General features: G+C 39.7%; 2 protein-coding genes across 4 annotated transcripts in view; one reads left to right on the plus strand and one right to left on the minus strand.

Moving 5' to 3' along the window:
- The window catches only part of mllt3 (MLLT3 super elongation complex subunit), a 26,280-nt gene extending 17,391 nt beyond the window's left edge, over positions 1–8,889 (minus strand). Inside the window, exons 1-4 of one of the 2 annotated variants that reach the window (XM_088434991.1) lie at positions 8,700–8,889; positions 5,995–7,748; positions 5,394–5,450; positions 1,450–1,630 (exon numbers count right to left, since the gene is read on the minus strand). In XM_088434991.1, the coding sequence (XP_088291117.1) occupies positions 1,450–1,546 (97 nt within the window). In that variant the 5' untranslated portion in view covers positions 1,547–1,630; positions 5,394–5,450; positions 5,995–7,748; positions 8,700–8,889. Of the gene's footprint in view, positions 1–1,449; positions 1,631–3,321; positions 3,472–5,393; positions 5,451–5,994; positions 7,749–8,699 lie in introns of those variants that run through there. The other variant, XM_088434981.1, reaches the window with a different exon arrangement.
- focad (focadhesin) overlaps positions 4,106–26,663 on the plus strand; it is a 24,923-nt gene continuing 2,365 nt past the window's right edge. The window contains exons 1-38 of one of the 2 annotated variants that reach the window (XM_088434896.1): positions 4,106–4,123; positions 6,016–6,074; positions 7,257–7,331; positions 7,418–7,572; positions 7,641–7,739; positions 9,594–9,695; positions 9,770–9,995; positions 10,738–10,947; positions 11,025–11,112; positions 11,218–11,411; positions 11,918–12,178; positions 13,814–13,918; positions 13,995–14,096; positions 14,181–14,308; positions 15,141–15,267; positions 15,965–16,099; positions 16,545–16,595; positions 16,718–16,801; positions 16,890–17,016; positions 18,260–18,448; positions 18,530–18,651; positions 18,731–18,823; positions 19,528–19,616; positions 19,681–19,722; positions 19,801–19,909; positions 19,990–20,106; positions 21,489–21,727; positions 22,757–22,846; positions 22,921–23,068; positions 23,930–24,049; positions 24,433–24,555; positions 24,632–24,709; positions 24,794–24,865; positions 25,524–25,626; positions 25,716–25,796; positions 25,974–26,102; positions 26,173–26,288; positions 26,392–26,652. In XM_088434896.1, the coding sequence (XP_088291022.1) occupies positions 6,021–6,074; positions 7,257–7,331; positions 7,418–7,572; positions 7,641–7,739; positions 9,594–9,695; positions 9,770–9,995; positions 10,738–10,947; positions 11,025–11,112; positions 11,218–11,411; positions 11,918–12,178; positions 13,814–13,918; positions 13,995–14,096; positions 14,181–14,308; positions 15,141–15,267; positions 15,965–16,099; positions 16,545–16,595; positions 16,718–16,801; positions 16,890–17,016; positions 18,260–18,448; positions 18,530–18,651; positions 18,731–18,823; positions 19,528–19,616; positions 19,681–19,722; positions 19,801–19,909; positions 19,990–20,106; positions 21,489–21,727; positions 22,757–22,846; positions 22,921–23,068; positions 23,930–24,049; positions 24,433–24,555; positions 24,632–24,709; positions 24,794–24,865; positions 25,524–25,626; positions 25,716–25,796; positions 25,974–26,102; positions 26,173–26,288; positions 26,392–26,652 (4,644 nt within the window). In that variant the 5' untranslated portion in view covers positions 4,106–4,123; positions 6,016–6,020. Of the gene's footprint in view, positions 4,124–5,871; positions 6,075–7,256; positions 7,332–7,417; positions 7,573–7,640; positions 7,740–9,593; positions 9,696–9,769; positions 9,996–10,737; positions 10,948–11,024; positions 11,113–11,217; positions 11,412–11,917; positions 12,179–13,813; positions 13,919–13,994; positions 14,097–14,180; positions 14,309–15,140; positions 15,268–15,964; positions 16,100–16,544; positions 16,596–16,717; positions 16,802–16,889; positions 17,017–18,259; positions 18,449–18,529; positions 18,652–18,730; positions 18,824–19,527; positions 19,617–19,680; positions 19,723–19,800; positions 19,910–19,989; positions 20,107–21,488; positions 21,728–22,756; positions 22,847–22,920; positions 23,069–23,929; positions 24,050–24,432; positions 24,556–24,631; positions 24,710–24,793; positions 24,866–25,523; positions 25,627–25,715; positions 25,797–25,973; positions 26,103–26,172; positions 26,289–26,391; positions 26,653–26,663 lie in introns of those variants that run through there. The other variant, XM_088434904.1, reaches the window with a different exon arrangement.

Genomic DNA, 26,663 nt, shown 5'->3' on the forward strand with positions numbered 1-26,663 from the left:
TTAATTATCATGCTAATTCAGGTTGCTTTGTTTGTCAGGTCACAATGTTAGCAAAGTAATGGGCGCATGTATGCTAGCTAAAGCATAGCTTTAAAAAGGTAAAAAAATAAAGTTTTTTCCCCTTTGTGGAACATCATTTCAACATGTTTTGTGTATGACATTCTAAATTCACTTTACTTACTTTTCCTCAGTCAAAGAGACCCCCCCAACACAGTATCTGCATTTCTATTTGAGCACAGTACTTTTCGTACGTCGGAAAAACTATGACCAAAGTCAACAATCTAAAACACAAAAAAATAACAATAAATTTGGACTTGTAGGAAGTGCATCTTATCCATGCGGTTGCAAAAGCAAGCCGCAAATGAAAACGCCAATGCAGGATTGGAGGGAAGCAACAAGGGTTTATGCCAGTACTCGGCTGAGGCCAAAAGACAGCCAGGGGGCGAACATGTTGGACCAATCATTACGCCATCAGAGAGAGTGCGTGTGCGTGTGTGTGTGTACTGTCGCCAAGTTGACCAACAGTAAGCTCTTTCTTCCAGAAATGGGGATACCTCGCTGTTAGTGCAGGCCGTGGAGTAATTTTCAAGACCCACATCGCAGCTTTCAATGTACGAGTCTTTCCTCAGCCATTCTGCACTGAGGCCATTAGATCCAATCATGGCGCCGAGCCCCTTGTTGAGGGGGGAAAAAAAACAACCAAAAAAAAAGGCACTGGGTCTTCCTTGGCTCCATGTGTGGAAGAGGAATTGCCAATGGCTGTTCCCATGGCAACAGCCGAGAACAGTTTGAGGTAATAATGAAGCGCCAGCATCTTTTTTTTTTTGGGTCATTCTCAACATTCTGCATAAAAAGTGACGGGAGCAAAGCGTCTGTTTAGACTCTGGCTTGGAGCTCACTGGTCGTAAACCGTGACACGGACCCGAACAAAAGACTTTGAAACAGGCTTGCAAGGGTGCCAGGCAGCAATGAGATTCCATGGCACCCCTAAATCTGTTCACAATGAGATTAGGTCTCCAACGGAACCCCATATGATGCAATATTGGTTTTACCAGAGTGCAATATTTAAAAGAATATGAAAGATGATTATCTGTGAATAAATGCTGTTAAAACTGGTACATGCATACCTATAATCGGTCCAAATTGTAGCCCATTTCGCCCTTTCCGATCAAAGTCAGTAAAACCCACATTATTGATTATCTTTAAAAGACTATCCTGAGATTTAGGTCATTTGTTTGACACCATTCCCCGGCCCCACCCCACATGGGACTTGAATGCATCAGGCCAACAGAGCTGAACACTAAATCCTTCTCACAGTTTACCAACTCCAGTAACAACTGTGGAACTTATTAACCTTATTGCAGTGTGGTTTTAAGTTTAGAGACATTTACAGTGAGCAGCGTACATTTACAACGGTAATTAAAAACTACGAAAAGCAGCCCACCTCACCTCTTTTTGGTTTCGGGAAACTTTCGTGCAAGTGAAAGACAACTTTCTCCACAAAGTGCTGAATGTTGCTGTGCTCCGGTCCTCGGACGAACACCATCCAGTCGTGGGTGAAGCCTTCCACAGTGGGTTTCTTTCGGAACTGGGCGCGGTGGCCAAGTTCGAGTTTCACCTGAACGGCACCCTAGGAGGGGAGGTGTTGATTTTACATTCCTGTGTTTAAAGCATGATTAATTTGTTACAAGCGTATCAACCAGAGGTGCACCACTCAGCGATCTTTAAAAATCCTGGCCTGCTGATTCATAACAGATAGCATACCCATTCAACGTTCCAGTCTTGTTTTTTGCAGATGTTTGAAAGCACTTTTTTTTTTTTTTGCGGATACAGAGTAAATGCCTTCTGTACTTTTGATATCCAAAATTGAATTGAACAAAAATGACAAAAAAATGTCAATAAACCCATTTCTTTCCAAACTAGATAATACATCGATGCGTCAAACGTAGTACTGTATAGCACCAACTACTACTGAGCAAAACTTAAAAACAAATCGATCAATTATTCAGCCATTTGTAGCAATAAAAAGTTATTTTACTATTAAGTTGATGACTAAATTATTTGTATGTAAAATTAATGCCTTTAAAAACACATTTCCCACTTGCTGTCGACAGATATTACATTACATGTGCTTAAGGCTCAGGTAATGACCATCCGCGGCTCAGCTTGCCAACATCACATGATCAAAACTACAAAAGACGAGTCGTGATTGGTCGTTACCTGACCCTTAAGCACATATATCATTTCCATCAACAGAAACTGGTAAACTGTGTTTTTAAAAGTATTATGATTTGTACATGAAAAATTATTTTGTCATCAAATGAATTTTAACAAAATAAAAGCTGAAAATTGTTAAATATGTGGACTATCCCTTTAAGTAACATTATCTGGTATCGGGAACTTCCTTGAGTGCCGATACCATAAAATAATATTGATGTCGGTACTCACCTATATCTATTTGTTTTCTCATTAAACATTAAAAAAAAACCGCCAACAATACAAACAGGTTGTTTAAACTGAAACTTAAGTAGTTCTCGCAAATAAATGAGAACATCCTATTAGTCATCTCACAGCAGAAAAGGCCAGTGGCTGACTTCAGACCGCTGCGGTGAGAGATGAGATCAGTAGACAAGATTGCTTCTTTTTATGGGGTCAGTCCCAGTGAAAAATACGGAAAATGGAGGATCGAGCACTGGAAAGCAACTTTTTTTTTATGTTTAAATTTCCACAGAATTTTAGGTACAGTCACTGTACGCCGCATTATATTGAGAAGTAAACATTAGAAAAAAAAAGAGTGCAAAATGTGCATTTGCACAACAATTACGTCAAATTGTCGTAAGTGTTTTCTCAATTATTCAAAGCCAGATACAGTATTGAAATTGGAGTGAGCAGGTGTTCCTAATGAAATGACCGACGGAGCAGCTGAAAATTGGACTTGAGAAAAAGTACATTCACATCACTGGCAGGTCAGTACACAGCAAAATAAATTAGTCAGTGATTAACACCCCAATATATAAAAAAAAAGGCTAACACGGGGGCGTTCCATTAAAATTACAGTAAACTTGTAAACTTGAATATAGATTGTGACAATCCAATGAACATCCATGCAGCTCAACAAATCACTACTTCGCTATTAAAAACATTTATATTTCGGAATGACACGTAAAAATATACTTTAAGAGCGTACGGGCTAAAGCTAGCGTGCTGGTCAAATCCTTTTTACGGAGTGAAAAGCACCGACTCCTCGGGTGTGACATATGCAACCATTGCATTCATTAAGGCGGGCAAGCTTGCGCCGAGCCCTCCTGAGCGGCTACTCACCGAGTTGGCCATTCCTAAGGCCCCGCGTTACTGCTGTTTCATGGACTCGAAGTTGGAAAAGAGAGTGGTGGTAAGTCCAGTTCGCGTGTGAACGCGGACATGGTCACCACTCGCCACTCACTACGCTCCAAGTCACATTCAAGACTTTCCAAGACACGCCGGCGGTCAATGGTGAAGGTGTCAAAAAACAGTCTCCGCTACAGCCTTTCAAACTAAAAACCAAACCGCCTGACCTCCCTAAAACCTACCTGCGTTGAGCAAGATTTTATTGGCTGACGGGAAATTGACAGTGAGGCAATATTTTTATCGTTTGGGGTAATATATTGTTGTTCGTCTAATGTTTTACAATATTACAAACAATAAAATACTTTTATTTTGAATGCTATAGTGCATTCATCCACCCATGTTCTATTGCTTAATTACGCCACCTTTGCTGCGGAGCGGCAAAGCGCATGCGCTGCCCAACGTTACAAGCGAGCACGAGAACGGACTAGCCAATGGGAGAACATCAGGCAAATCAACACCGGCGTGCTGCCTTCAGTTTCCCCTGGGAAATATGATAGCGCTCCTCGTTTTTTTTCTGTAGTTAAATTTGAACACTCGTACACATTGTCACAACCCACTTTAAAATATATCGACACCTATGTTCAAGACAATACTAATAAAAGGTTAATTTCTATAGTAAGCTCTTTATACAACAAAACACGCAAAACACACGCGTTTAATTTTGAGAAGGGTGTTTTGTTCATTTATGCCCTCGGTGTTTGCCGTACTTCCATGCACTGGCGAGTCTGTGAATGAGGTAAAGTTTATTGAACGGTTAAACAAACATTTTAATTGAAGTTAACGTTAGTTAAGATGCTAACCTTACTCAATGTGCAACTGCATATGTCTGATGCGCAATAGATATTTTATTGCACGACGTGACATGCCGATTAGGATAGCGTTGATAGCTATACGTGTAGCTATTAGCAGGTTAGCCTCAGAGTTGCAGTGACATATGGCATGTCATCACCAGATCAATATTATAATACGTGTTTCTCTTTTCATCAAACATATGTCCACATAGATCCGAATATTAAGTGTTATGCTCGGATAAAGTACTGCCTTCATTTATTTAACTTTATATTTAGTTTGGCTAGACCGAACCACATAGAAATGAGTCCATTGTTAAAACTCTTGCATGTCAGCTTTATCTTTATTCAACAAAATTGGCCACTGGAAATGGTGCGGGTTAGAACATACTATTTATTGCATTGGTCTCGACGCGTGTTTTATTTTCGATTGGTCTGTAAGACACTGTGCTGAGCAAGTTGACATTACAACGCTTTACCTTCTTTATTGATAACCCAGAAGAAAAGAAAAAGAGAGCGATTTCTGTTCACTACAGGGCTGGATCTAGTCTAGTGGGATACAGGGCTGTTGGCTTCCCCAAAGTATGAAAAATTGCCTCTTCACCTTTCACAAAATGTTATGTCGCAGTTTATAAAATTATATAGGAACTACATAAAACTTGCTTGCTTATACTGTATACTAACCCAAGCAAGTGACCCTTGCCTCGTAGCATTTTCCTGTATGCGGCCCTCAAATGAGAAGGCTTGGACACCCCTGGTCTAAGCTGTTAAATTAAATCGAGTGACTGAAGATGATTTGGCCCTTATTCAGCAATGACGGGTCCAACAATTTTCCTGTGGTCAACCACGTTGTGGCATCTGAAAGGCCTCTCAGACTCTCATGTTTTGTGTTTAACGTGTTCACAGCAAAGCCTCGTTGGTGTCCTTTCTAAAGCTTTGTTGGCTCAACAAGTGCTGTAGCATTGTCCTCCCTTCTGCCGCTAATGCAGACCTTTGCAGTTGCAGGTCCATATTGTTCAGGAGTGCGGGAAATATGCAGTAGAAAGCGCTCGAATGCATTGATACACAAACGCTTAGAGACTTTTACTGTGTATAGTTGAAAATGGAAAATCTTAGGTTTTTTGTGTGTCTTGCTACCAGAATGACTCTTGAGCACCCTGTCGAATTTTTAAAATCTGTCCTGATCTGTATGGTGTATTTTTTTTGCAGCAGACTTACCTGCTCATGTCGCTTGTCAAGCGGGTTGGTGGTGAGAGCCAGAGGGCCGGTGCGCTGCTGTTGGACAGTAGAGCACACTGGCTTATCACATAGATAACAGTTTGGGGGGAGGGGGGTGGGTGAATAGGGTTTGGGTGGGTGCTAGGTTTAGGTTTGTTGCCTGTGTTTCTAGTAATGCTAAACCGTTATATCGGCTTACGTGTACTGCTACTCCTGTTGCTACTTGTAAGTCAAGCATTCCGCATTTTTGCTGATACAAATATCAGCTTCTAATTACAGTACAATAAGGCCCAAGGGTCAGCGCCTGGAGTTGCGGTGAGACCAGCGGACGTTAGCCCGCCTTTCTTGACATGTGAATAATGTACGAATGATTTATGCCATGACTTTGGGCTGATAATGTGATGATGCAGGACATGGATCGTCTTTCAAAAGGCTCGCTCTTGTATACCTCCGAGCACTGGCGTCTTCTGAATCTTTGTGTGAGGTGACAGGTGGCCGCATCACTTGGCTTTCACAGGCTGACACCTGATGCTTGTTTTTAATGGGAAGGCAGGGTCAAGCCCCCCCGTGTGACCACGCTGAAAAATATTGAGTTCCTTACCAAGTTCTACTGCTTTCATAGACACGATGGAGGCCTTGAAGGTGCGTCTTGACTTCCAGAACCCCATCATTCAAGCCCAGGTGAGCTGTGAAGGAGTGTACACAGTAGGGAATTTAGATTTTTATGGTTGGATATTTGTTATAGTAGAACTGCATGATATCATTAAAAAATCTCAATTTTGAAGTAATTCTGGATGATTAATATTTATTCAAAGATGATTAGATTTATTCAAAACCAAATCATGTGCAAAAGGTGAGATAACAATATCGGAGGCTCGGCATGTGAAATTGTGCCTACCCATTCCAATATAGTCTTTCATGAAGTTGGCAATTTTCTATTCTTCTGATTTGTCATTTGTAGTTGTAGAATGTAAAACAGCTGCAAGAGTGTCTTGTACAAGTATACTAACCTTGAATAAGATGAGGTATCAGCATGATACTGATACTTGTTGGTACTCACTCTTACCATATGTATACCCCTTTATTTATTTCTTAATTTTTTTTATTTTATGTAATAATTCTTAGCTTGTAAAAAAAAATAGTTATAGGTCGTCGTAACCCGCTTAAATTGCATAGTTAGTGACTATTGCAAATGCGTCCTGTAAACCATCCATTTTTAAATGGCCAATCGAATTAATTCGATTTGTTGCCCAGCACTATTGCGAACCTATGCTATCTACATAATTAATTCAAGAGTAAGAAATATGCATGAAAAACACCTTTAGGCCATTAAAAAAATGTATAAAACAGTAGGTATGGTGAAAGCAAAACCTCAGTGTTACGATATATCTAGTTAACAAATTATTGATTTTTAAAATGCCAATTTAATTTGATTCATTGGCCATCTGAGATTATAGTAAAATATCAATCCAAATTAGTCTCATCTAAGTTTCTTGTTCGGTGCTTGGAAGCTTGAAACTTCAGATTACATGTTCTCTATTGGGTTGAGGTTTGGAGATGAACTTAGTTGCCCCGCTTTATGAGCCTTTCATTTCATTATCCTGGCAGTATATTTTCAGTCCTTTACTTGCTAGAAGACCCACGACCATATATATATATCAGCCGATTCAATCATCGGCGGCCAGGCCTTCACCAAGAGCAATAATCATACAGTTGATAAACACAACTCAACATGCGTGAGAATTCTGGCTGTTAACGAGTCTTGTTTCTGACTGATTATCTGTCTATTACCACAATAACCAAATCATAGTTGTAGAGTTGTGGTGTCCAGTATAGCATTCCCCTGACTTTTTTGTTTTTCAGGGGGTGAGAAGGCTTGTTGCTGCTGTGCTGAAAGAGAAAGGCCAGACTGGGCAAATCAACCTGTCTTCCACACAGGTGAATTCCTTTAAAATCCTGTTTTAGATTTTTTTTTTTTTTTTTTTTGTGATTGTCAGTGTCAGCTGACGTCGCTGTTATGCTAGGGCTCTGCATTGAAGATCCTGTGGGAGCAGTGCTGCAGTGACTGCGCTCCTGTGCGTTCGGCCTGCTGTGACGCCATGGTGCTGCTGGTGGATCAAGGTCACGCCGACCTGCATCATGTCCTTAATAGCGTCCTCAACCTGCTGCCTTCTGCACGGTACAGATCCTCAATCGTGCCTCACGGGATCCTTCATTTGTGCTGATTTTGACTCGAGCCATCTTCAGGAATGTACAAGGGTTAATTAAAGTCGTGGGGAAGTTGCTACAGATGCAGGCGGACCGCCGAGACCGAGACGCACTCTTCAACTGCCCTTATGGGATCAGGTCAGTTGTCTAAAATGGAAAAAAAAATGTAGTTATCAAATTAATTTAATACAGAATATTGAAGGGATAAAGTTATTTAGCCATTATCAGCAGCAAGAATAGTTGGCAAATTGTTAGACTAATCGAAAGATAATTATCAAATTAATCAAACACTGTATTAATCATATTCATTCAGAGGTATTGGTGTAAAATTGTCCAAATCTTCTGATTTTAGCCACTTAGCTATAATTATTGTCTGATTCATGCAATAGTTTTGGAAAGCAGACTGATTATCTTTTGTGTTTAATCAAAATAAGACATTTACAAACACCTGCTTTTATTTTGGAAAGCGATGATCAAACAGTGACTCAATCAGTTAAGAAATTGACGACTCATTTTTCTTCTGGATTTGAGGTTCACAAGCTGACCCATGATTGGTTTTTAATGCTAAAAATAAGTTTAGTTTCCTTTTCCATCTACATGAAAAATAAGTTTGGGTTTGACGTTCACAAGCTGAGCCATGATTGGTTTTTAATGCTAAAAATAAGTTTAGTTTCCCTTTCCATCTATATGAAAAATAATTTATTAATTAAATTCAGTATAAACAAAATATTAACTGTTAACTGCTGAAATTGGCTACATACATAAAGTATCTCCCTTACCCTCTATGCCTTAAAATATTCAACTTTTAAAGACAATAAAATAGTGTTAGACATAAAAGGCCAGTATAAAGCCTGAGAGTCTCATACTTATCGTAAATGTAATTTGTTTTTTAAAAGTTAAATACACCTGAAGTTTTCTTAAGAAAATTACTTTAAATTATTTTTTTAAAATGAAGCCACTCTTCCATGATTAATAAGTTTAATCTTTAATTTAGTGATTCTTCTGAATAAGACTAGAGGCTGCAATAGAATCACATTCATAATACCTGGCAGATTAAGTGAAATAAACTAAATCTAAAAAAAAAAAAAAAGTTGTTACCTACAATAGGTGAGTCTGAAACCCACCCCCTACAATGAATTGGGTTTCCTTGTAACACTTCCTGAAGCACAAAAATGGCGTAGGAAGCTGATTGGTGAGAGTTGCCACCTCGATGATGATCGAGAGACTCAGGCCACCCGAGGAGGCTTTAAGATGGTCATCAAGATTATTAGAGTGCTGAAATGGGGGCAAAAGAGCGTAAAGAAGAGAGAGGTCAGTCAGCGTCGGTCGCTGAACTTCCTTCCGTGTGGATTGATGGGACAAAAGATTAGTTAAGTGGCCCTGTGGGGAGAGAGGGTGGGTTGACCCTCAAGACTTCACCTTGGATTTGACTGCAAGTGTTTAGTCTGGACTTGATGGGCTTGCAGATTCGCATGACTTTAAAAGCACCAGTACTTCAATTTTTTAGCAATAAATGTTTTATAACATTAACAAGAGAAAAAAACTACTTTCAACAAGTGTTAAATGCTTTTTTACAGTTTTTATACAGGCTATAGGTTAGTCTAAAACAGAAGAAAAATAACAAGTGCATTCACAGTGCCTGAAATAAGAAAAAATTCATATCAATCCTTATTTTATTGCAGATACACTTTACATGGCAAAACTAAGACTTTTCTGTGAGGTCATTCGCACCCCTACTAGCATTGGCCCACCTACCCCAAGCACCCCCTCCTCAAATACTATGTTTTTAGAATTTAGCCTACTAGTACATCGGACATATTTACAAATTTGACAGAAGTGTTTACTACACATGAACAGCTCCACACTTCAGTATTAAATTAAAAAGATGACATGATGCTTTTTTTTTCGTCTGTAATTTAAAACAATAAAGTACTACATCTTCTTCAAACTTCCTATTCCTCTCCTGTTCTGTTCTGTATTATCCTTTTACAGGAATAGTCCCCACCCATACATAACAGCCCTGGAGAACCGTCCAGACTGCTGGACCGCCATTCTCGCCGTAACGGACGACTTTGTTGAGCAGGCCTTTGAAAGGCAAGCATCTTGAACATCTTTTTCAAAATCTGTTCTTGCATGCAGTGATGACTGTGATGTCTGTGATGAACCAGAAATGAGCCCGCCTACGTCGCCATGCTGGCCCCCTTTCTGCGCTACCTCTACTGCGAACCCGAGAGGCGACCCGAGCATGGCCTCTTCCGAAAGGGTCTCCTCCGGACGCTGCTACCCGCAAATGCTGTCGGTTCCTCTGTCTCTCAGAAGAAGGAGCACGATGAGAACTCTTTGACGTCTGAAAGCCTTCTCCAGTGCCTCTGCCAGCTAGTGCCACACATGCCGGTAAGTAAGAGCAAAATGTCACTGTCATTCATTCCCACTGTTGTCACCAAACCTTTGTAACTTTCATTGTTCGCCATTACTCATCCCATTTACACCGCTCCCAACTTTAATCGATTCCCACGATTCCCGCCGTTCCATGGGTGTATCCATTTTCCTCTTCCCACAATTCAACATTTTCCCACAATTCCACTTTTTCAGTTTTTTCCTTGTATCTTCTCCATTATTTGGCCAATTCAAACCGTTCCTACCTTGTAATAGTCAGAATACACATTCAAGCCACTCAAACATTCCACATCATTCCACCATTCAACGCTTCTCCCTGCAGCGTTTTCACTTTCACATGCAATTTCTTCAGGAATTGCACATTTTCTAGTTTGAAAAGAAAAATGTACTGTTGCCATCACAGCTTTAAATTATACTTGTTTGGGGGGCTGAAGACCCCAGGGAAAAGACTTTGTTTTTGCCATTGGAAATGTAATTGCAATAAAATAAGGATTAAAGTAGCTAATAGTTGTTGTCTTTTTTGTTCATTTTAAATATATTACAGTTTTAGCTATACTTGTACAATTTTTATGAATTATAATCCTAGTTATTGTCTTGGCTCTGAGTGGGGGGGCGCCAAAGGATTTCTTTTTCCTGGGAGGGCCTTTGCAAAATATATTTAAAAAGCACTGCCCTAGGGGTCCTCAGTCCACTATTTGAGAACTGCTGATATTTTTCAGCAGATTATTTGTAATGGCAGGTGGACTGTGTGGAGTCGGTGCTGGAGTTGCACTGGTTCATCAGTGCTATGCTTCCCAGTCTATCGGAGAAGCATGAAGAACTTTGGAGGAACGAGAGAGTGAACCTCCTGCTTCAGCTGCTCTGCGCCTGTCAGCGCTGCCTGGGCTTCGGCGGAGATTGTCGACCTCTTGTCGGCTTGATGACGGCGCTCATTCCGACATGCCGAGAAGTCAGCGAGCACAAATTTGTGCTTTGTTATCGTTTGTGCACCTAAGCTACTACTATTAACAATGCATTTGTTTGTAGGACCTGCCTTTAGATGAGATGTTAATGGGTATTGCCTTGCTTCTATTTGAGGCTCCTGCAGCACAGCAGAGCAGCTTCCTCAGTCTTGGTAAAATAAAGAAAAATCAATAAATATAAACAATGGCAAAAATTACATTTAAAACCTTGCATTGTATTTTGTGCTCATTTCCTCAACCTTCTGTTCAATTTCAAGTGCTAGCTTTAGTGCCCGAGGACACTGAGCTGTCCCTGTGGTTGAGTCCGGTCCTGGTTCTTCCCGTGCTGCAGCTTCTTTCCTGCTCGGATCTCACCGAGCCACTTGCGGAGCGCCGCACGCACGACCTCAACCAGAAGATGGCTCAGTGCGTACTCCACACTGTCACTAGGAAGACCCCTGAACGACAACAGGTACCTTGAAAATCACATACTGTATCCCAAGTCATCTTATAGCCTATTATTTAATGGTATACTAAAATTATTTAGCATTTTTTTTAGCCATAAAAAAGTTAATATCTTGTCTCTAATTTGATAAATGTTTCATGTACAGCACAATACCTTTAAATCCTCTTTTTCCATTTATACTTAATTGAAAGTAACATCACGTCTGCTCAAGGCTAACGACCAATCACGGCTCACTTGTTTTCTGGGTCACCAAGCTGTGATTGGTTACCTGAGCCAACAGCAGGTGACAAAATACGTTTTGAAGATAATAAGTTACCTGGAAAATTATTTAGTTATCAGACTTAGTATAGACAAAATGTTATGTTTTTATTGCTGAAAATGACTAAAATAAGGTTTGAATCTTTTTAACCTTGTCACTTTTTTAATTCATATAATTTATTTTATTAAAATCATCCAAAAAATAATTGCAAATAGAAAAATTCATTTGTTGAAAAAGTTCTTTTTCTTGTCAGTCTCGTCTGGCAGACGCACATCTTCTCACTCCCTGGTTCAGCGAACTGAGGGCGGCCGTGTCCACGCTACGTCAAATGGTCGATCATCCATCTGCGGCACTCGACTGGTTCCTCTCGCTCACCTCGGCTCTGTCGTCAAACCAGCACCTGCCAAACTCCCTGGTCCTAATCGTTACCCACCTTCTCCTTACGGGTCACAATGATGTCTGCCGGTTGGCTTTGGATGCCGTACGGGCCATTGCCGCGGCCGACCCCCACCAGGTGACTATTAGTGATGTGCGTTAGGAATTTGAGACTTGAACCTTTATGGTTCAGCTTGAATCAATTTTAGGACGGCTTGTTAGCTAGCTCAGCTTAGTTAGCTAAAAAATGTGAAAGACTTTTCTCAAGCTTTATTAAATTTGGGAAGATGGACAATTTGGGAAATACAGTAAAGCCTTGTTATTCTACTGAGACCAATTCTTTTTGCGAATGGCAATAATTAAAATCCCTTTTTGTTCTGTTTGATAAGACTGTGGCTTAAATAAATGAAGTTCTTACCCCTCATTTTAACATAGTTCCTTGGCACCTTATACTACAAGACGATAGAATACCAGGAATTAAATTAGAGGTATCATATTCAAGCATAACTTTACCAATAAACATTTTGTTTTGTCATAGCCAGAAATGTGCATAAAATAATATTAGAAAAATTCAAAAACTTGACCTTTGATCCCAATTCATTCTAGAATCTATTTGTAATATTGATCAACAAACCCTTTCTAAAATAATTATTGAAAAGAGGCTGACTAATAATAATAAGAAGAATAAAAAGTCTCCAAGAGACTAACTTCATTCATCACACACAAAGGTAAGCTAGGTTAGCACCTCAATTTAGCTCATTGATAGCTGCTTAAACTGTCACTAAGCTTTGTTTTGGTTACGTGTTAAATTAAGAAGGTAAATAATAAACCTTAAGTCTCTACAGAGAGCTTTGGGACTGTTAAAAATAAACTGTGATAGTCAACGTGTAGGCACAGCTAGCTAACAGGAGAAACAGATAGTGGTTAAAGTGTGATTATGTCTTGACGCGCTGATCACTTAGGTAAGCAGAGTAATGACTTGACTGGAGGTATCTGAAGCTATTTGATTTGAACATGAAACTTACCCATATATGTGACTTAATCCCACCTCTGCTTTTCATGCAGCACCGGTTGTTCAGTTTTTACTGCATTTGAAATTCTCTGGCCTATTGAATAAATGCGAATCAATGTCAAACTCTGATTCCAGTCTTTGCAGCTCTCCACTGGCTACTCAAATGACATTTATGCACATTTTTTATGATAAACTTGACCCCAAAAAAATAAAAAATACAACAAAACTGGCTGCATTCAGCTGTGGGCTTTCTGCTGCTGACAGACTTCCCCCTGAGCCTGTGGGACTGCAATGTGAGTCACTCCAGCCCCAGACAATGATGTGAAATAACACACAGTGCCAAGGCTGCTCGTTAAGAGGATTCCCCTGCTGTTCTAATTGCTCCCACAGCGCCACTTGCACCGGGCATTTATGTAGTGGAAGAAGCCTGTTGACAAATTGGATTGTTCTCCTCAGTCTAGCCCAGCATCTCATGTCTGCAGAAAATTGTTGGTACCATTGTAATTAAAAAAAAAAAAAAAAAAAGATTTTGTGAAAACGATTTAGTTAAATTATTTCTTTTAAAAAAGAAAAGAAAAAATGATGGAAGACTATAAAGGCAGTCCAGTGAAAGAAAATATGATCTGTTATTTCTGGGTTAGGCACTATGTGTCTTAAATCTTTAAAAGGTACTTTTTAGAATCTCCAAACTGTATCAAGACATTCTGGAGTCAAATGTGCTTTTGGGTGAAAAGAAGCTTGATAATATCCTCTGCGTTGTAGGTCCCATCTCTTCTTTCGGTGCTGTTGTTCAAGCTGGGCAAAGAAAAAGATCCATGCCTGACTCAAGCAGTGCTCGACTGTTTGCCAAACCTTGGGACTCACAAGGTATCGACAGGTACAAAAAAAAACTGGTGATAATAGCAGTCACTGCTTAGCAAGTTTTTTTTTTTTTGTGTTGCAGCTATGCGTGCCCATGGTCTTGCAGACTCTCAGCATGCTCGGGAGCAACCTCAAACTCAAAGCAGTGGCCATGAGGCTCACTACTGCTCTTTGGAAGAAACAGGTTTGTCAATTCGATAAATACCAACCGTTGATATCACGCTCTCATCGTATTGATCTTTTTTTTTGGGGTTGTATTTTGCAACAGGACCGCGTTTACCCCGAGTTGCAGCGTCTGCTGGCTCAGCCGGACAACAGGGTGGTTATGGGGAAGGATACCCAGTGGGAGCAAGTGCTGGCCCGAGCGGCCTGTCTTCGAGATATCTGCCGGGAGAGGTGATCACTAACATGTGCTCAGAGGCCATCATTGATTATTGTGCGCACACACTACTGAAATGCTTATACACAGTGCCGAAATGCTTTCGCGTCACAAAATATGCTCATATAAAACACTAACGTACACTTTTCACTACTGTGTGTGTGGTATTTGTATCTGTAGTGTGTGTGTTTCAGTTGTTTGTTTAGTTAAAATAATAATAATAATATTTACAGTTTATATAATGTGTGTGGACCCATCAGTTTAAACAAGGTATTGTCATGCAGCCATTTTGCCACTTGTTTGACTGAAAATGAGATCACAGCTGCTTTGGGCTCAGGTCATGACCAATCATGGCTCATGTGTTTTCTGAGTTTGGTCATGTGACGTTCATGAGCATTTTAGTAGTGGATGAGTGAAACAAATTTCAGTAGTGTCAATGATGTATTGAGAATATTTCACTAGTGTGTTTATGACAGATTTTGAGTAATATTTAAGTTAATCCCCAAATATATATTACATACAATACAAATATTATTAAAACTTATTCATTCATCCATCCATTTTCCAGAGCCACTTATCCTCACTAGGATTGCAGGCTCGCTGGTGCCTATCCCAGTGGTCTATGTATGGGCATTTAGTACTGGTTAAAACTCATTCACTTTCCAAAACGTTTTTATACTTTTTTTGTTTGGTGGGGGAGTCCATAAATTCAATACCAGATATTTATATCTATGTTTACATTTTTATTTATTTATTTTTTGTGTTGGGCTTGAGTGGGGTCTAAAATAGGTTGGTACTGAATAAGTTAAAGGTAATTGGCCTTTGTGTGTTGTTGATTTTGTGTACCAGGCCTTACCAGCATGGAAGTGACATGTTAGCTGCCATTGTGTTGACCTTGAAGCAGTGCACCAGACCTGACCAGGTGACCCCTGCAGTTCTCGCCCTGCAAGGACTACATGAGCTGTGCCGTGCAGAGGTTGGCCATGAAACAGTTCATATAGCTATACAATCATATTTCGACTTTTGAATATATTCTGTTTCTTTATATCTACTCAACTTTGTTTTGGCAACTCAACTTTTGCAATCAAAATCCTGGCAATGACGGGGTTTAGGGCTTCTTTAGCGATGCTAGTGTCATTAGCATGTCCATGGCGTATCGTATTATGTATTAATATTAAGCTAGCAGACGCTTGTAAGACAAAAACATTGTTTGGGTAAATACAATTAATTATTTTAGTTTTGTCTCATTTTAGAAAAAAACACAACTACAAGTGGCAATGCCAGCTTAAAGCTCTTTTTTGAAAATCATTTTTCTATTTGAAGAAATTTCTTATCTCACTTGCACAAGTGATGCAATTTGGTAAGACAAACGTACAAAATACTGTAATTCTGTACTACTAGTTTCTGTGCATTCACACTTTGTTATGGAGTTCAGTGCTGCCGTCTAGTGGTGGAGTGCCTGAATCTCACCTTTATGTTGATTTTTTTTTTTTTCCACCTGGGCCTTAAACTATAAATGAAGTACATAAATGAATGAACACAAATTAACTTCAGTACATTATCAGACGATTTTATTGCTTTTTATACTATTTCTTTGTCTGTTTATGTGTTGTTGTTTTTTTTCCCAAAAGTAAAGCAGTCACATGCTTTTTGAATTTCAATATATATTGCAGGTAGTGGACATTGTGTCGACATGGAGAAATCTGGGACCGGAACTGAGGTGTGACTCTCGTCCGCTGATGGTCAAGGCCGTGTCTCAACTTCTGGCTCTGGTTCCCCAACTCGCCGTCAAGTCTGATGAGTATGAGGTGACTCCTTTAGTGATCAATGCCAAGAAACATCAACCACAAAAAAGCATTATCTTGACCATTTGTTCACTGTAAAAATCAGTGATTTTGATATTGATTTTTTATTGTTTTTCCTGTTGAAAGCCAAAATTTGGCACTTCAGTTATAACAGTGCTCAACGGAGATGGTGGGAAGAAAGTGAGAGCTATATTCGCATATCATTTCCAAACATTTGTTTAACGAGACAAACAAAAACTTTTGGATTTACTTTGTAAAACCAGTTTACTGTATATCTTTCCATTTTCTTTAGCTTTATTATGGGGATGTATAAAAATATTGAAAAAAAAGTTCTGCTGTATTTTAAGTACCCGAAGGCCCATCATAAAGCAGATGAATACCGTATGCTTGATATATACATACAATATATGCAGTTTTTTAAATATATTTTGTCATTCTTTTTTTATAGAAACTAAAGGAAGAAGCAGTCAGCTTTCTCTGGAATTATGCTCTCAGCAAGGTCTGTGTACAAAACACACCAGCACAATCTGATCTTGTGACATGTGCCTCTTTGACCCTATCTTATGTTATCATTATTTTCTTTTTTTTTTTTTTTGGGGGGGGGGGGGGGGGGGGGCACAGGATCCAGAGGTAGTTTGCTGTGGTTTTCAGACCTTGGCAGACTACCCGGAAGAGGTTCACACAATTAATCATCTTCCTGAGGCAGTAAGTCTGTTTAAGATTTTTTTTTCAAGTCACAGAAAGTAGCTAAAGCTGGAGGCACATTTCTTCATATCACTGTTCACTGTCATAGGCCAGGCCTGCTGTGAAGCTACCTGAGGACGAAGAACAGGCAGAAAAGGAGGGAGAGAAAGACCTGAGAGTCATGGGTTCATCATATGTAAAGTTGCTGACGCTCACCCCTTCGTCTGCTCTACCAGGTGAATGAAGTCACTGTCCGACTTGAATCATTTTCAAAATAAATTCATATTTTTGATGTACACTTACACTACTGATGCATGATTAAAAACTTGTTGACTTCCAATACCATTATAAGAACCTCAAATACTCTCTGATACTGATACAGATCCAATGTGATATCAGTAGAAATAATACATGCTTTTATTAATATGAAATGTTAGAAGAAACATGATCAAGAGACACTGTTAACATAGAACAATTGTGACAGAAGGTATGAGAAAATATGACCTCTTTATTCCAAACATTTAGGTTTCATATTCAACCTTAAACAAAAAATTCCTGTACTTGAGTAAATGACTGTATATTCAACATAAAAAATCCTCAGAAATAGCCCCTCATGTAGTCAATACCAACAATTTTTTTTTTTTTTTTTTAATGCAAAATATAAATTCAAGTACACTGAGAGTCTATGTTGGGACCCAATAGGACGGGACAAAAAAACGATATATTAATGTGGTGCCTTGAATGAATTGCTTGTATAATCGTGTTAATGTAGAATGTAAAATAAGTCCAGTAAAATGTTCGAAGGAGTAGAAAGAAGTTCTCAACTTATCTAGTGCTACCCCCTTGTTACATATTTTTTTTCAGGGATTATTATTAGTCAAAAGGACCAATAACCGGAGCCAATATTCATTTTCAGTAAAAGGTCAAATATGAGTGTAAAAATACAAAATACAAACTTCAACTCTTAAAACTGTTGAAATGTTATGAAGCGAATATTACCTGAACAACTTTTCAATTTTGTATATAATGTTGATTTTTGTCCTTTTCTTTTTCTATAATTTTCTTTTTTCTATAATGTGAAAACTGTGATTGTGTGAATGAATTGTAATTGTAAAATTCCAGAAAAAAAATTCAGCGAGCTACCAGGGTATTCATTGTGTCTTAAAAAAATAAATGAAAACTTAAACAAGCTCCTTTTAGTTTGCTCTTGTAAAATTCTTCAGAACTTTAAAATAACAGAAATATTAAAGCTTTAACATATGCTTGTTTTAAAGTCAACCCAGTTTCAAATTGACATATTATCGGCTATCGGACTTTTCAAAGGCAGCTGCGATATCAAAATGCCCAATAATCACTCTGTCCCTAACCGATGTAATCCGATTCAGATTTTTGGCTGATATGGACAATATCCGATATCAAGATCAGATCAAGACAGTCTCAATGAAAAACGACTGAACTATCACGTGCTCTACTGTGCAGCTGCGGAGCTTTTCCTGACATCGCTGGTCAAGCAGGAGATGAGCCAGATGCCGAGGGGCGTGTATTTTTCCGCCTTGCGGGGAGGCAGCCTTCGTTCTGACCAGGGTAAAACCATGGCGGGGATCCCGGCTTTCATGCTGAAGTCCTACGAGAAGAACAAGCAGCCGGGGCTCAAGCCAGGGCTAGCAGGTGAGCGTTTTGCTGGATTTGAGATGTGAATCTTGAACTGTGAGGCAAATACTTCTCAAATATTTTTCTTGTGTGTTGCAGCCGGCCTGTTGCTTTGCTATGAGCTCCCGCTGCAGACGGATCGCGAGGGCCGACCCATACAGCGTTTCCTCATCAGCCGCGGCCGTAGCTATCAGCAAACCATGACTGCCCTCATTCACGAAGTACTCGCATACAACTCTTCTTTGTTGCTCTTTGACACGGGAAACAAGCTTTTCATTTTTTTTTTTTTTTCATCTTCAGGTGAACATTCAGCCATCTGAATGGCACCGTGCGCTGCTCCTGCCTCAGGCGTGGCGCGGTTTCATGAATCGCACTTTCCACGCAGTCCTCGAGGTGGGTTCTTCTGATATCTTGTTTACAAATGCGTTTTTAGGAAAGATTCATTTATGTACACCAAGAGATAAACCGATATATTTTTCAGGGAGTAGTCATAACGTACATAACTGATATTTACAGAGTAAAAGGCAAATGATTGACTTTCAAAATAAAAATTGAATAAATCTATAAAAATACCAACTGCTAATTTTTAGAAACATCTTTAACTTCCTGCGACCCAGCAGGACACCATAGTTAACTGCATCTCGGATAGAAACAAGTAAATTGAGTAAAAAAAAAAAAAAAAAACCTCCAGTAACTTTTTTTCATAATCCAGATCCTCCATTTTTACTTTACACATTAGAAAAAAAAAATGTCAAGCTAATCTCAGCAACAATTGTGAATTATTTTTGTCAAATTTGAACAAACATCAGGATGTCCTTAAGCTTTAAGTGAAAAAAAATGAGGAATGATCAAATTTCAGTCTCACAGTCAGTAGAATCTCTTATAAATGTCACTGAATTTTAAACAAATAGTTTCCTGAAGTGAAGAGAGTTTTACATTGATTCATCAGCCATCAGACAAAAAAATAATAACAAACACGTTAAAATCCCAAATACTGTATCAGCCCAACTGACATATCCCTTGTATGCAGTTTTTTCATAAAATATTCGACAGGATATGGTAGCGCCGGAGTTGATTCACTTTTTTTTTGTGTTCAGGGTCGACGTGCTGAACTAGAAATTCAACGCAGAAAAGCCCAAGAGAACCTTGAAGAACTGCAGTACAACCAGCACTGCGCCTGGCTATGGTGATCTTAACTCTGATTTTCGCATGGTATAATTGTCAATGATAAATCATCTCTCTGTTCTCAGGGCCAGAGATCACTTAACAGATACCATCAAAGATGCAACAAAGTGAGTGAAAGCGTTTTTGAAGAATTATTGCTACTTTTTAGAGGCTGATGTGTACTATATGTGTCATGTGTTTTTCAGGGATAGCCCCGTTGTTCAGGGAAACTCCGTACTGGCTTTGAGTGCCCTGGCTGCCATCCTGGCTAAATATGAGCGCAACCTGCCTGCCGATAACGACTCCGGCCTCCGAGTATGACGCCGTGTATCTGTTTTCAAGACAGGGTTGCGTGAAAATAGCTTTCGATTCGAGGATGGCTTTCATGCTTTCAGGCTGGACCGGAGTTTGTGCCCACGAGCAGCTGGTTAGCAATGGTGCTTGAAACCATGCTCAGTATCATCAGCAGCAGCTACAAGGCAAAAGGACAAGTGTTTCCGTGGTACCTGCATGTAAGTTGTGTCATTTTACGTACAGTGTGAGTGGATTAACAAGTTTTCTCTTAGGTCACTTGTGCAATTGTTGTGGCCAAAAAAATATAATGATGAACTTGCGTCATCCACGCCAACAACGTGATGATTGTAGCAAACTTTAGGATGACATAAAAATAATCTCCTAAACACATTTTGGAATCTGTGCTATGGTCAAATAAAACCAGGGTTAAGCTTTTGGCTATCGTTTTTAAAAAGGAATGTTCCTTCCCTGTATTTCTGCAGCTGAAACGGGCATTAGGACAAGTTGCAAGGTTGTGTTATGGTCAAATAAAACCAGGGTTAAACTTTTGGCCATGATTTTTAAAAGGGAATGTTCCTTCCCTGTATTTCTGCAGCTGAAACGGGCATTAGGACAAGTTGCAAGGAATTATGAATCGTTACAAATAGCAGTTAGTGTTAGGGAAAAAAAAAAAAAAAAACATCAGGTTTTTAGGAGAGCTAAGAGGAGGGGAGGAAAAAAAAACAAAACTGTTGAGAGTATAAACAGGACGATTGTTAACTTTTTCAGTGCCAGGTTTTATCCAAAAAGGCAACCCCGCGAGTGCCAGACAATTTTGAACATTTTGACAGATCTTTCAAGGTCAAAAAATATTGTGTGCTATGACAATGTACACATAGGAGGTAGCATGTGAAAGATTGGATTTCTGTACAGTTACAGTCCATCCAGCTACGGTTATATAAATACCGCATTTTCCGCACTATAAGGCGCACCGGATTATAAGGCGCACCCTCAATTAATGACATATTTAAAAACGTTCCCATATATAAGGCGCACCGGATTATAAGGCGCAGCCTCAATTAATGACATATTTTAAAACGATTTCAATCACAATATAAAAGTAATAACAATAATAACTCAAATAATAACTCTAAACTCTCAATAGCATAATAACTCAATGTCAATATGACCAACTTTGTTCAACTGTAAACACACAAAAGAAACAGGTAAAGCTTACTTTATCAGTTCGTTCCCCATCTACGAATCCCAATCCCAATATTGATCCATATATAAGGTGCACTTGATTATAAGGCGCACCATCAGCTTTAAAAAAAAAAAAAATAAGGCTTTTAGTGCGGAAAATACTGTACATACCATGATTTTATTGGATTTTATTACTTGGAATAGATTTTCCTTCATTATGATTCTTTATGATCTGGAAGGACTTTAGTTTCACAGCTGTGAATTATCAAGGATTATTAGGATGAATTTCCTGTTTCTATGCTTTTGATTTGAACTGTATGTTGATCTCATTTTTCATATAGCAAAAACCTGCCATTTGAAACAGGGGTGTGTAGACTTTTTAAATCTGCTCATCATATTTGGTCTTCCTCCTTCTTAGCGTTCCTATTCAGGGGAGAACACTGCGAGTGCCATCGCACGCTCCTGCGCCAGCCTGGCGCTCTCCCTGCTGGTGCCTGTGTTGGTCCTGTGGCATCAAGACAGCCTGAACCAGGTCTTGTCTGCGCTCCGGGGCGGCTTGCCCGGGTCGCCCACCGCCGACGATTCTCAAGCCATTCAGTTCCACTCCGGCCTGGCTCTCGGCATGGTGCTGTCCGCTTTACATCAGCAGCGCCTCAGGTAGAGCCTGTAGTTTGTGTTACAAGTTATGAAATTGTCCTGTAGCCATCAGATCCTGGAGTTTTGCATTTCCATTTGGAATGATGTGGAATAACCTAAACTAGTGGTGTCAAATGTATGGCACGCGGCAGGATCCAACCAGCAAAAAGGTTTACTCAGGCCTGCAAGATCATTTTGTGAAGCATTAAAAAATAATAAATACGACCAAACCCATTAGTCCGTTGTCCACTACCAATCGACGAGCTACGCCCAGATTAGCACTACAACTTACAAGCGCATGTCACCAGATGCCACGCTTGTGCAAAATAGCTTGCTTATTGCATCAGTGACAGAAAGTGGAAGACTATACTGGCATTCATGTTAACATTAGCATCTAGCTTTGTCATGCTAATGCACAGCACAGGTAAAATTCTTCGACCGTCCCAAAGAGTTTTAGAGTGGGCGGGGTTCCCCATTACTAGACATTCAGCTTTGGACCCTGTTGGATGCGTATTAAAAATATTAATTTTCTTATTTACTTTATTTACTGCTCAGCAATTAGTATACAGCACTATCAATGAGACACTACAGCAACACTTTTGTTTAATTTGCACTTCACTGTAGGCCTACTTGAAAAGAAGTTAAACAACCACATATTTTGATTGGGGTATTTTCCTTCAACTGTTTCATATGTATTTATTTAATTTATTTATTTATATATGTATTTTTAGTTCATCTTATTATGCGGTATACCAAATAGGCTTTTTTTTTAACAAATGAAGAAAAGATCAAAGAAAACTTTCATCAATTTCATGCAGTTTAAAGAAAAATGTTATATTGACAATAACGTATATTATTTCACTTATACACAATGTGTATATATACATATTAAAGACATATATATATATATATATATATATATATATATATATATATATTTTATAAGTTAGATTTTCCTCCATGTGGCCAATGAGCTAAAACGCATTTGATACGTTTTTGATCTAAACAAACTATCCGTTAGTGACAGTGTGTTTTCCACCTGCTCTCCAGTGACGTCTCACCACAGAAGGACGCTGATCTTCTCGTCAATGCTCTCTTGGATCTGGAAACTTGCACTTTCGACGCAAATGCGGAATACAAGTTAGTGCGCCATCTGGGTATCGTAAAATGGACCCGACTGCGCTAATTTTTTTCCCTTTTGTTGCCTTCTACAGTACCGGCTGCATGTTGGGTCTGGCTCTGGTGCTCTCAGCTCTCTGCGGCAGTGAGCAGACGCACCAACACGAACATGTCAAAATGACATTGGACAAACTTCTGAGCTCCCTGCAGGACAGCGGTGCACACGGGCGAATGATGCAGGAGGTAGCGTTGTCTTGGCAAGCATTTTAGATTTAGTTTTAGTCTTAGTCTTTTGAATGAAATGCTTAGTTTTTGTCATTTTTACCTTGATAGTTTTTGTCTAGTTTTATTTGACGAAAACTCAGTTTTGGTCAAATTTTAGTCAACGAAAACTCAAACCGTTTTCAAATTTTTGGCAAGGATAACACAAAAGGTTTTAGTCAAGTCATAGTTAATTTTAGTAGACCAAAACTCCCAGGTTTTAGTCAAAAACAAAAGATATCTGTAAATAAGATCAATTATATGTGCATGTCATAGGCCAATAATACAGGTATTAGAATGGAGCACACTGAGACTGATCTAACTTTCAAAGCTAAGTCTTTCCTTCATTCCTTTTAGTTTTATTTTGTTGCGACACACATAATAAGGTTAAGAATGAACTGACCTTGAGTTTATTCTAATAAAAAAAATACGCAAAAAAATATATTTATTATTTGTCGGTTATTGTAATTAGTTGACAAATTCGAACACGACCACTTGGTGAAATTTTCAATTTGCGTTTTTAGTGCTTTTGTTCTTTACTTTATTTAAAGCCCATATAAAGACTTGATTGTTTTAATAAATAGAACAGGGACCAACGTTGAATGTCTGGTAATGGCTGCCTGCCCAAAATGAATCAGTTCAAGGCAATCGAAGGATTGTGACTAAGATAAGGAAGAATTTTTGTCTATTGATTGTCTATATTAGTACAGTGAACCAATGGGGCCTTAATTTCTCAAAATAATCAATATTTTTGGAAAAACTCTTTATGATACCGTTAGCAATAATCGGATTTGTCATTTGAAGCATGCAGCGTAAATCGAGCATTACAATCCTCACGTGCAGGTTTTAGCGTACTCTGTGGCATGCATCAGCGTCTCGGCCTTCAGAGGAAGCGTCATCGATTCCGGGAAGGCGGACGTGGTCATGGAAACCCTGCGCACCTTGACGGAGGAGAGCCAGCAGGTCAAAATCCAAATTGGATCGGAATTGAAAAAAGTTGCATTTATTCCTTCATGTTTTCTTCTCATTCATTCTTATTTTTCATCCTTATTTGCTTCAATAGTCCTTCCTACGTCCTTACTTCCTATGTTTGATGTCTTTGTTTTCTTCTGCTCATTCTTGCATCCTTCCACACTTTTTCACTCTTTGTTTTATTCCTTCCCTTTTCTTGCTTTTTTCCTTCCTTACTATCTTTCATGACTTCTTTCTTCTTCAGCTTCCAAGTTTTTTATCTCACATTTTCTTTCCTTTCATTTGTCCTATTCTTCACCGTACCTTTCATACATGCGATGCGTTGCCGCGGCAACATCTGAGACGCTGACTTTTGACGTTTTTCTAATGTTCAGACTCCAGGATTCTCCATGGCTCTGGGCTTGGCAGTCCATGGCCTCTCTCTGTGCGGCCACGGCAAAGCAGAGGACCTTCAACCTCGTCTGCTGGCCGCTTGGATCAAGATTTTGCTGGCAGAGGTGTGGTATTTACTTTTTTTTTTTTTTCTGGGGGTTGTCAAACTGGTGCTCCATCTTGCTGAGTGTATTTCTCTAGGGTTGTCCCACCATGCAGCGCCTGGCTGCAGTTAACGGTCTGGTGGCGTTAGTGGGATCCGAGAGTTACCTCATTCAGGTGAAACGGCTTTATTTTCACGCCAAGTCCATTTGCATTTCTTTGGATTCGTCAGACAAAGACGTGTTTGTTTCTGTATTGCAGCTCAAGAGCGAACTAGAGCTTTCCTCCAATCAGCAGAGCCGACTTAACGAGGTCATTCGGGCCATCTCACAGGTAACGACATCCGACTGATTTCCTAGCTGATTTCCAGCCTCCTTTACATGCATCTTTCTTTTTATACTGTACAGCTGTCTTTCCTTCATTATTCTTTCATTCTTATCTCCCTTTCATAGCACCTGACGTTTCTTTTCCCTCATTCCTTCCTCCCTTCCTTCTTTGCTTTCATACCGACATACTGTCCTTCCCGCCTCCCTCATACTGTATTTGCTTCCTGCCAAGTTTCCTTCTTTTTTTCTTCCTCCCTTCTTCTCTTCCTTCCTTTGCTTCCTTCCTTCCTTCCTTCCATCCATGCTAACCTACTGTCATCCCATTTCCTTCCTTCCTTCCTTCCTTCCTTCCTTCCTTCAATCCACGCTAACCTACTGTCATCCCATTTCCTTCCTTCCTTCCTTGCTTCCGTGCTGACCTACTGTCATCCCATTTTACATTTGCTTACTTCCAGCTTTTTTCCTTTAATTATTTCCTTCTTCCTTCTTTCCTTCTTTCCTTCTTTCTTTCTTTCTTTCTTTCTTTCTTTCTTTCTTTCTTTCTCTCTCTCTCCCTGTCACCCTTCTTTCCTTTCTCTCTCTCTCTCCCTCTCCTTTCAATATACATTAACACGTGCGTACAGCATCTACTTTTTTGGCCCACCCTTTCTAATTCTGCGTCTCAGATTGTAAACTTCTCCGGAGCGATCGGCTTGCAGTCCAACTGCGCCTGCCTGCTGGGTCACTTGCATTTGTCCCACATGTTCACCAGTCACAGTCACACAGCAGGTAGGTACAAATAAAACAGAGCGCATTCACGAGAGTTACAAGAGTATCATAATGCACACGTGACAATGCTTTTATTGTCGTCCACTCAGTGCCTCAGGATTTTAGTTACCTTGCCGAGAAAAGTATCATCAGGGCTGTTGTGGACTTGCTCACAGAGGCGGGAAAGAAAGGTTTGCTCATTTGGTTGTATGTTTAATGACATGGTATTTGTAATGATTTAAAGATTTGACTGCTATGCTGCCTTCCATCATACACGTTTGTACAGTATGTTTAAACGTGTGTGTGTGTGTTTTATTTTGCATGTGATTTTATTATAAACAAAAATACTAGCTATTCTGTAATTGCAGGTCCTGAGTTTACACATCCAAATGTGGTCAAAACTGCACTGACGGCTCTGGCCTCAGTCGGAACCACTGTCCAGTACCCGCCCGTCAACTGGAGCGCCATTCTGTCCCCTCTGATGAGACTCAGCTTTGGTAACCGTTGACACGAACTCTCTTGCTAATCAGTCACTAGATACTATTTTTATTTTTTCCTTGTGACCAGGTGAAGAGGTTCAGCATCAATGTATAGCGTTGGCTGCAGCCCAAGCTCAGTATTCCCAGAGTGCTTCGCTCTTTCTGGAGTCCTGGCTGTCCTCGCCTCTTGTGTACAGTCTCAGTGTAAGTTCATAGGTGCATGGTCCAAAACATGAAGTGGAGTTGACACAAATGGGTTTAACAGTGTTTATCATTTTACATGATTACTATTGTATTTATCATTTAGTACCTCACAAGATCATTCTTGTATGAGAACCTCTCCACATGGATGAAACACGTCCCTGAAGACAAGCTCCAGTTCTTCGTGGACAATCTCGGCCTGCAGACCTTCCAGGACGACCTCGGACCCCAGAGTCTCTCGCTGCGCCGCTCCCTGCTGCGGGGCCTTTCCCAGGCCATGGCGGCACCCGACCCGCCCAGCGGGTGCTGGACTCTCCTGTGTTCCGCCACTGAAAAGATTTTCAACCTCCTGCCCAATCAGATAAAGGTACCGAATCT

The sequence above is a fragment of the Hippichthys cyanospilos genome, chromosome 1, assembly GCF_059441005.1.
Source record: "Hippichthys cyanospilos isolate Australia breed blue-spotted pipefish chromosome 1, RoL_Hcya_1.0, whole genome shotgun sequence".
In the NCBI taxonomy this organism is placed as follows: domain Eukaryota; kingdom Metazoa; phylum Chordata; class Actinopteri; order Syngnathiformes; family Syngnathidae; genus Hippichthys; species Hippichthys cyanospilos.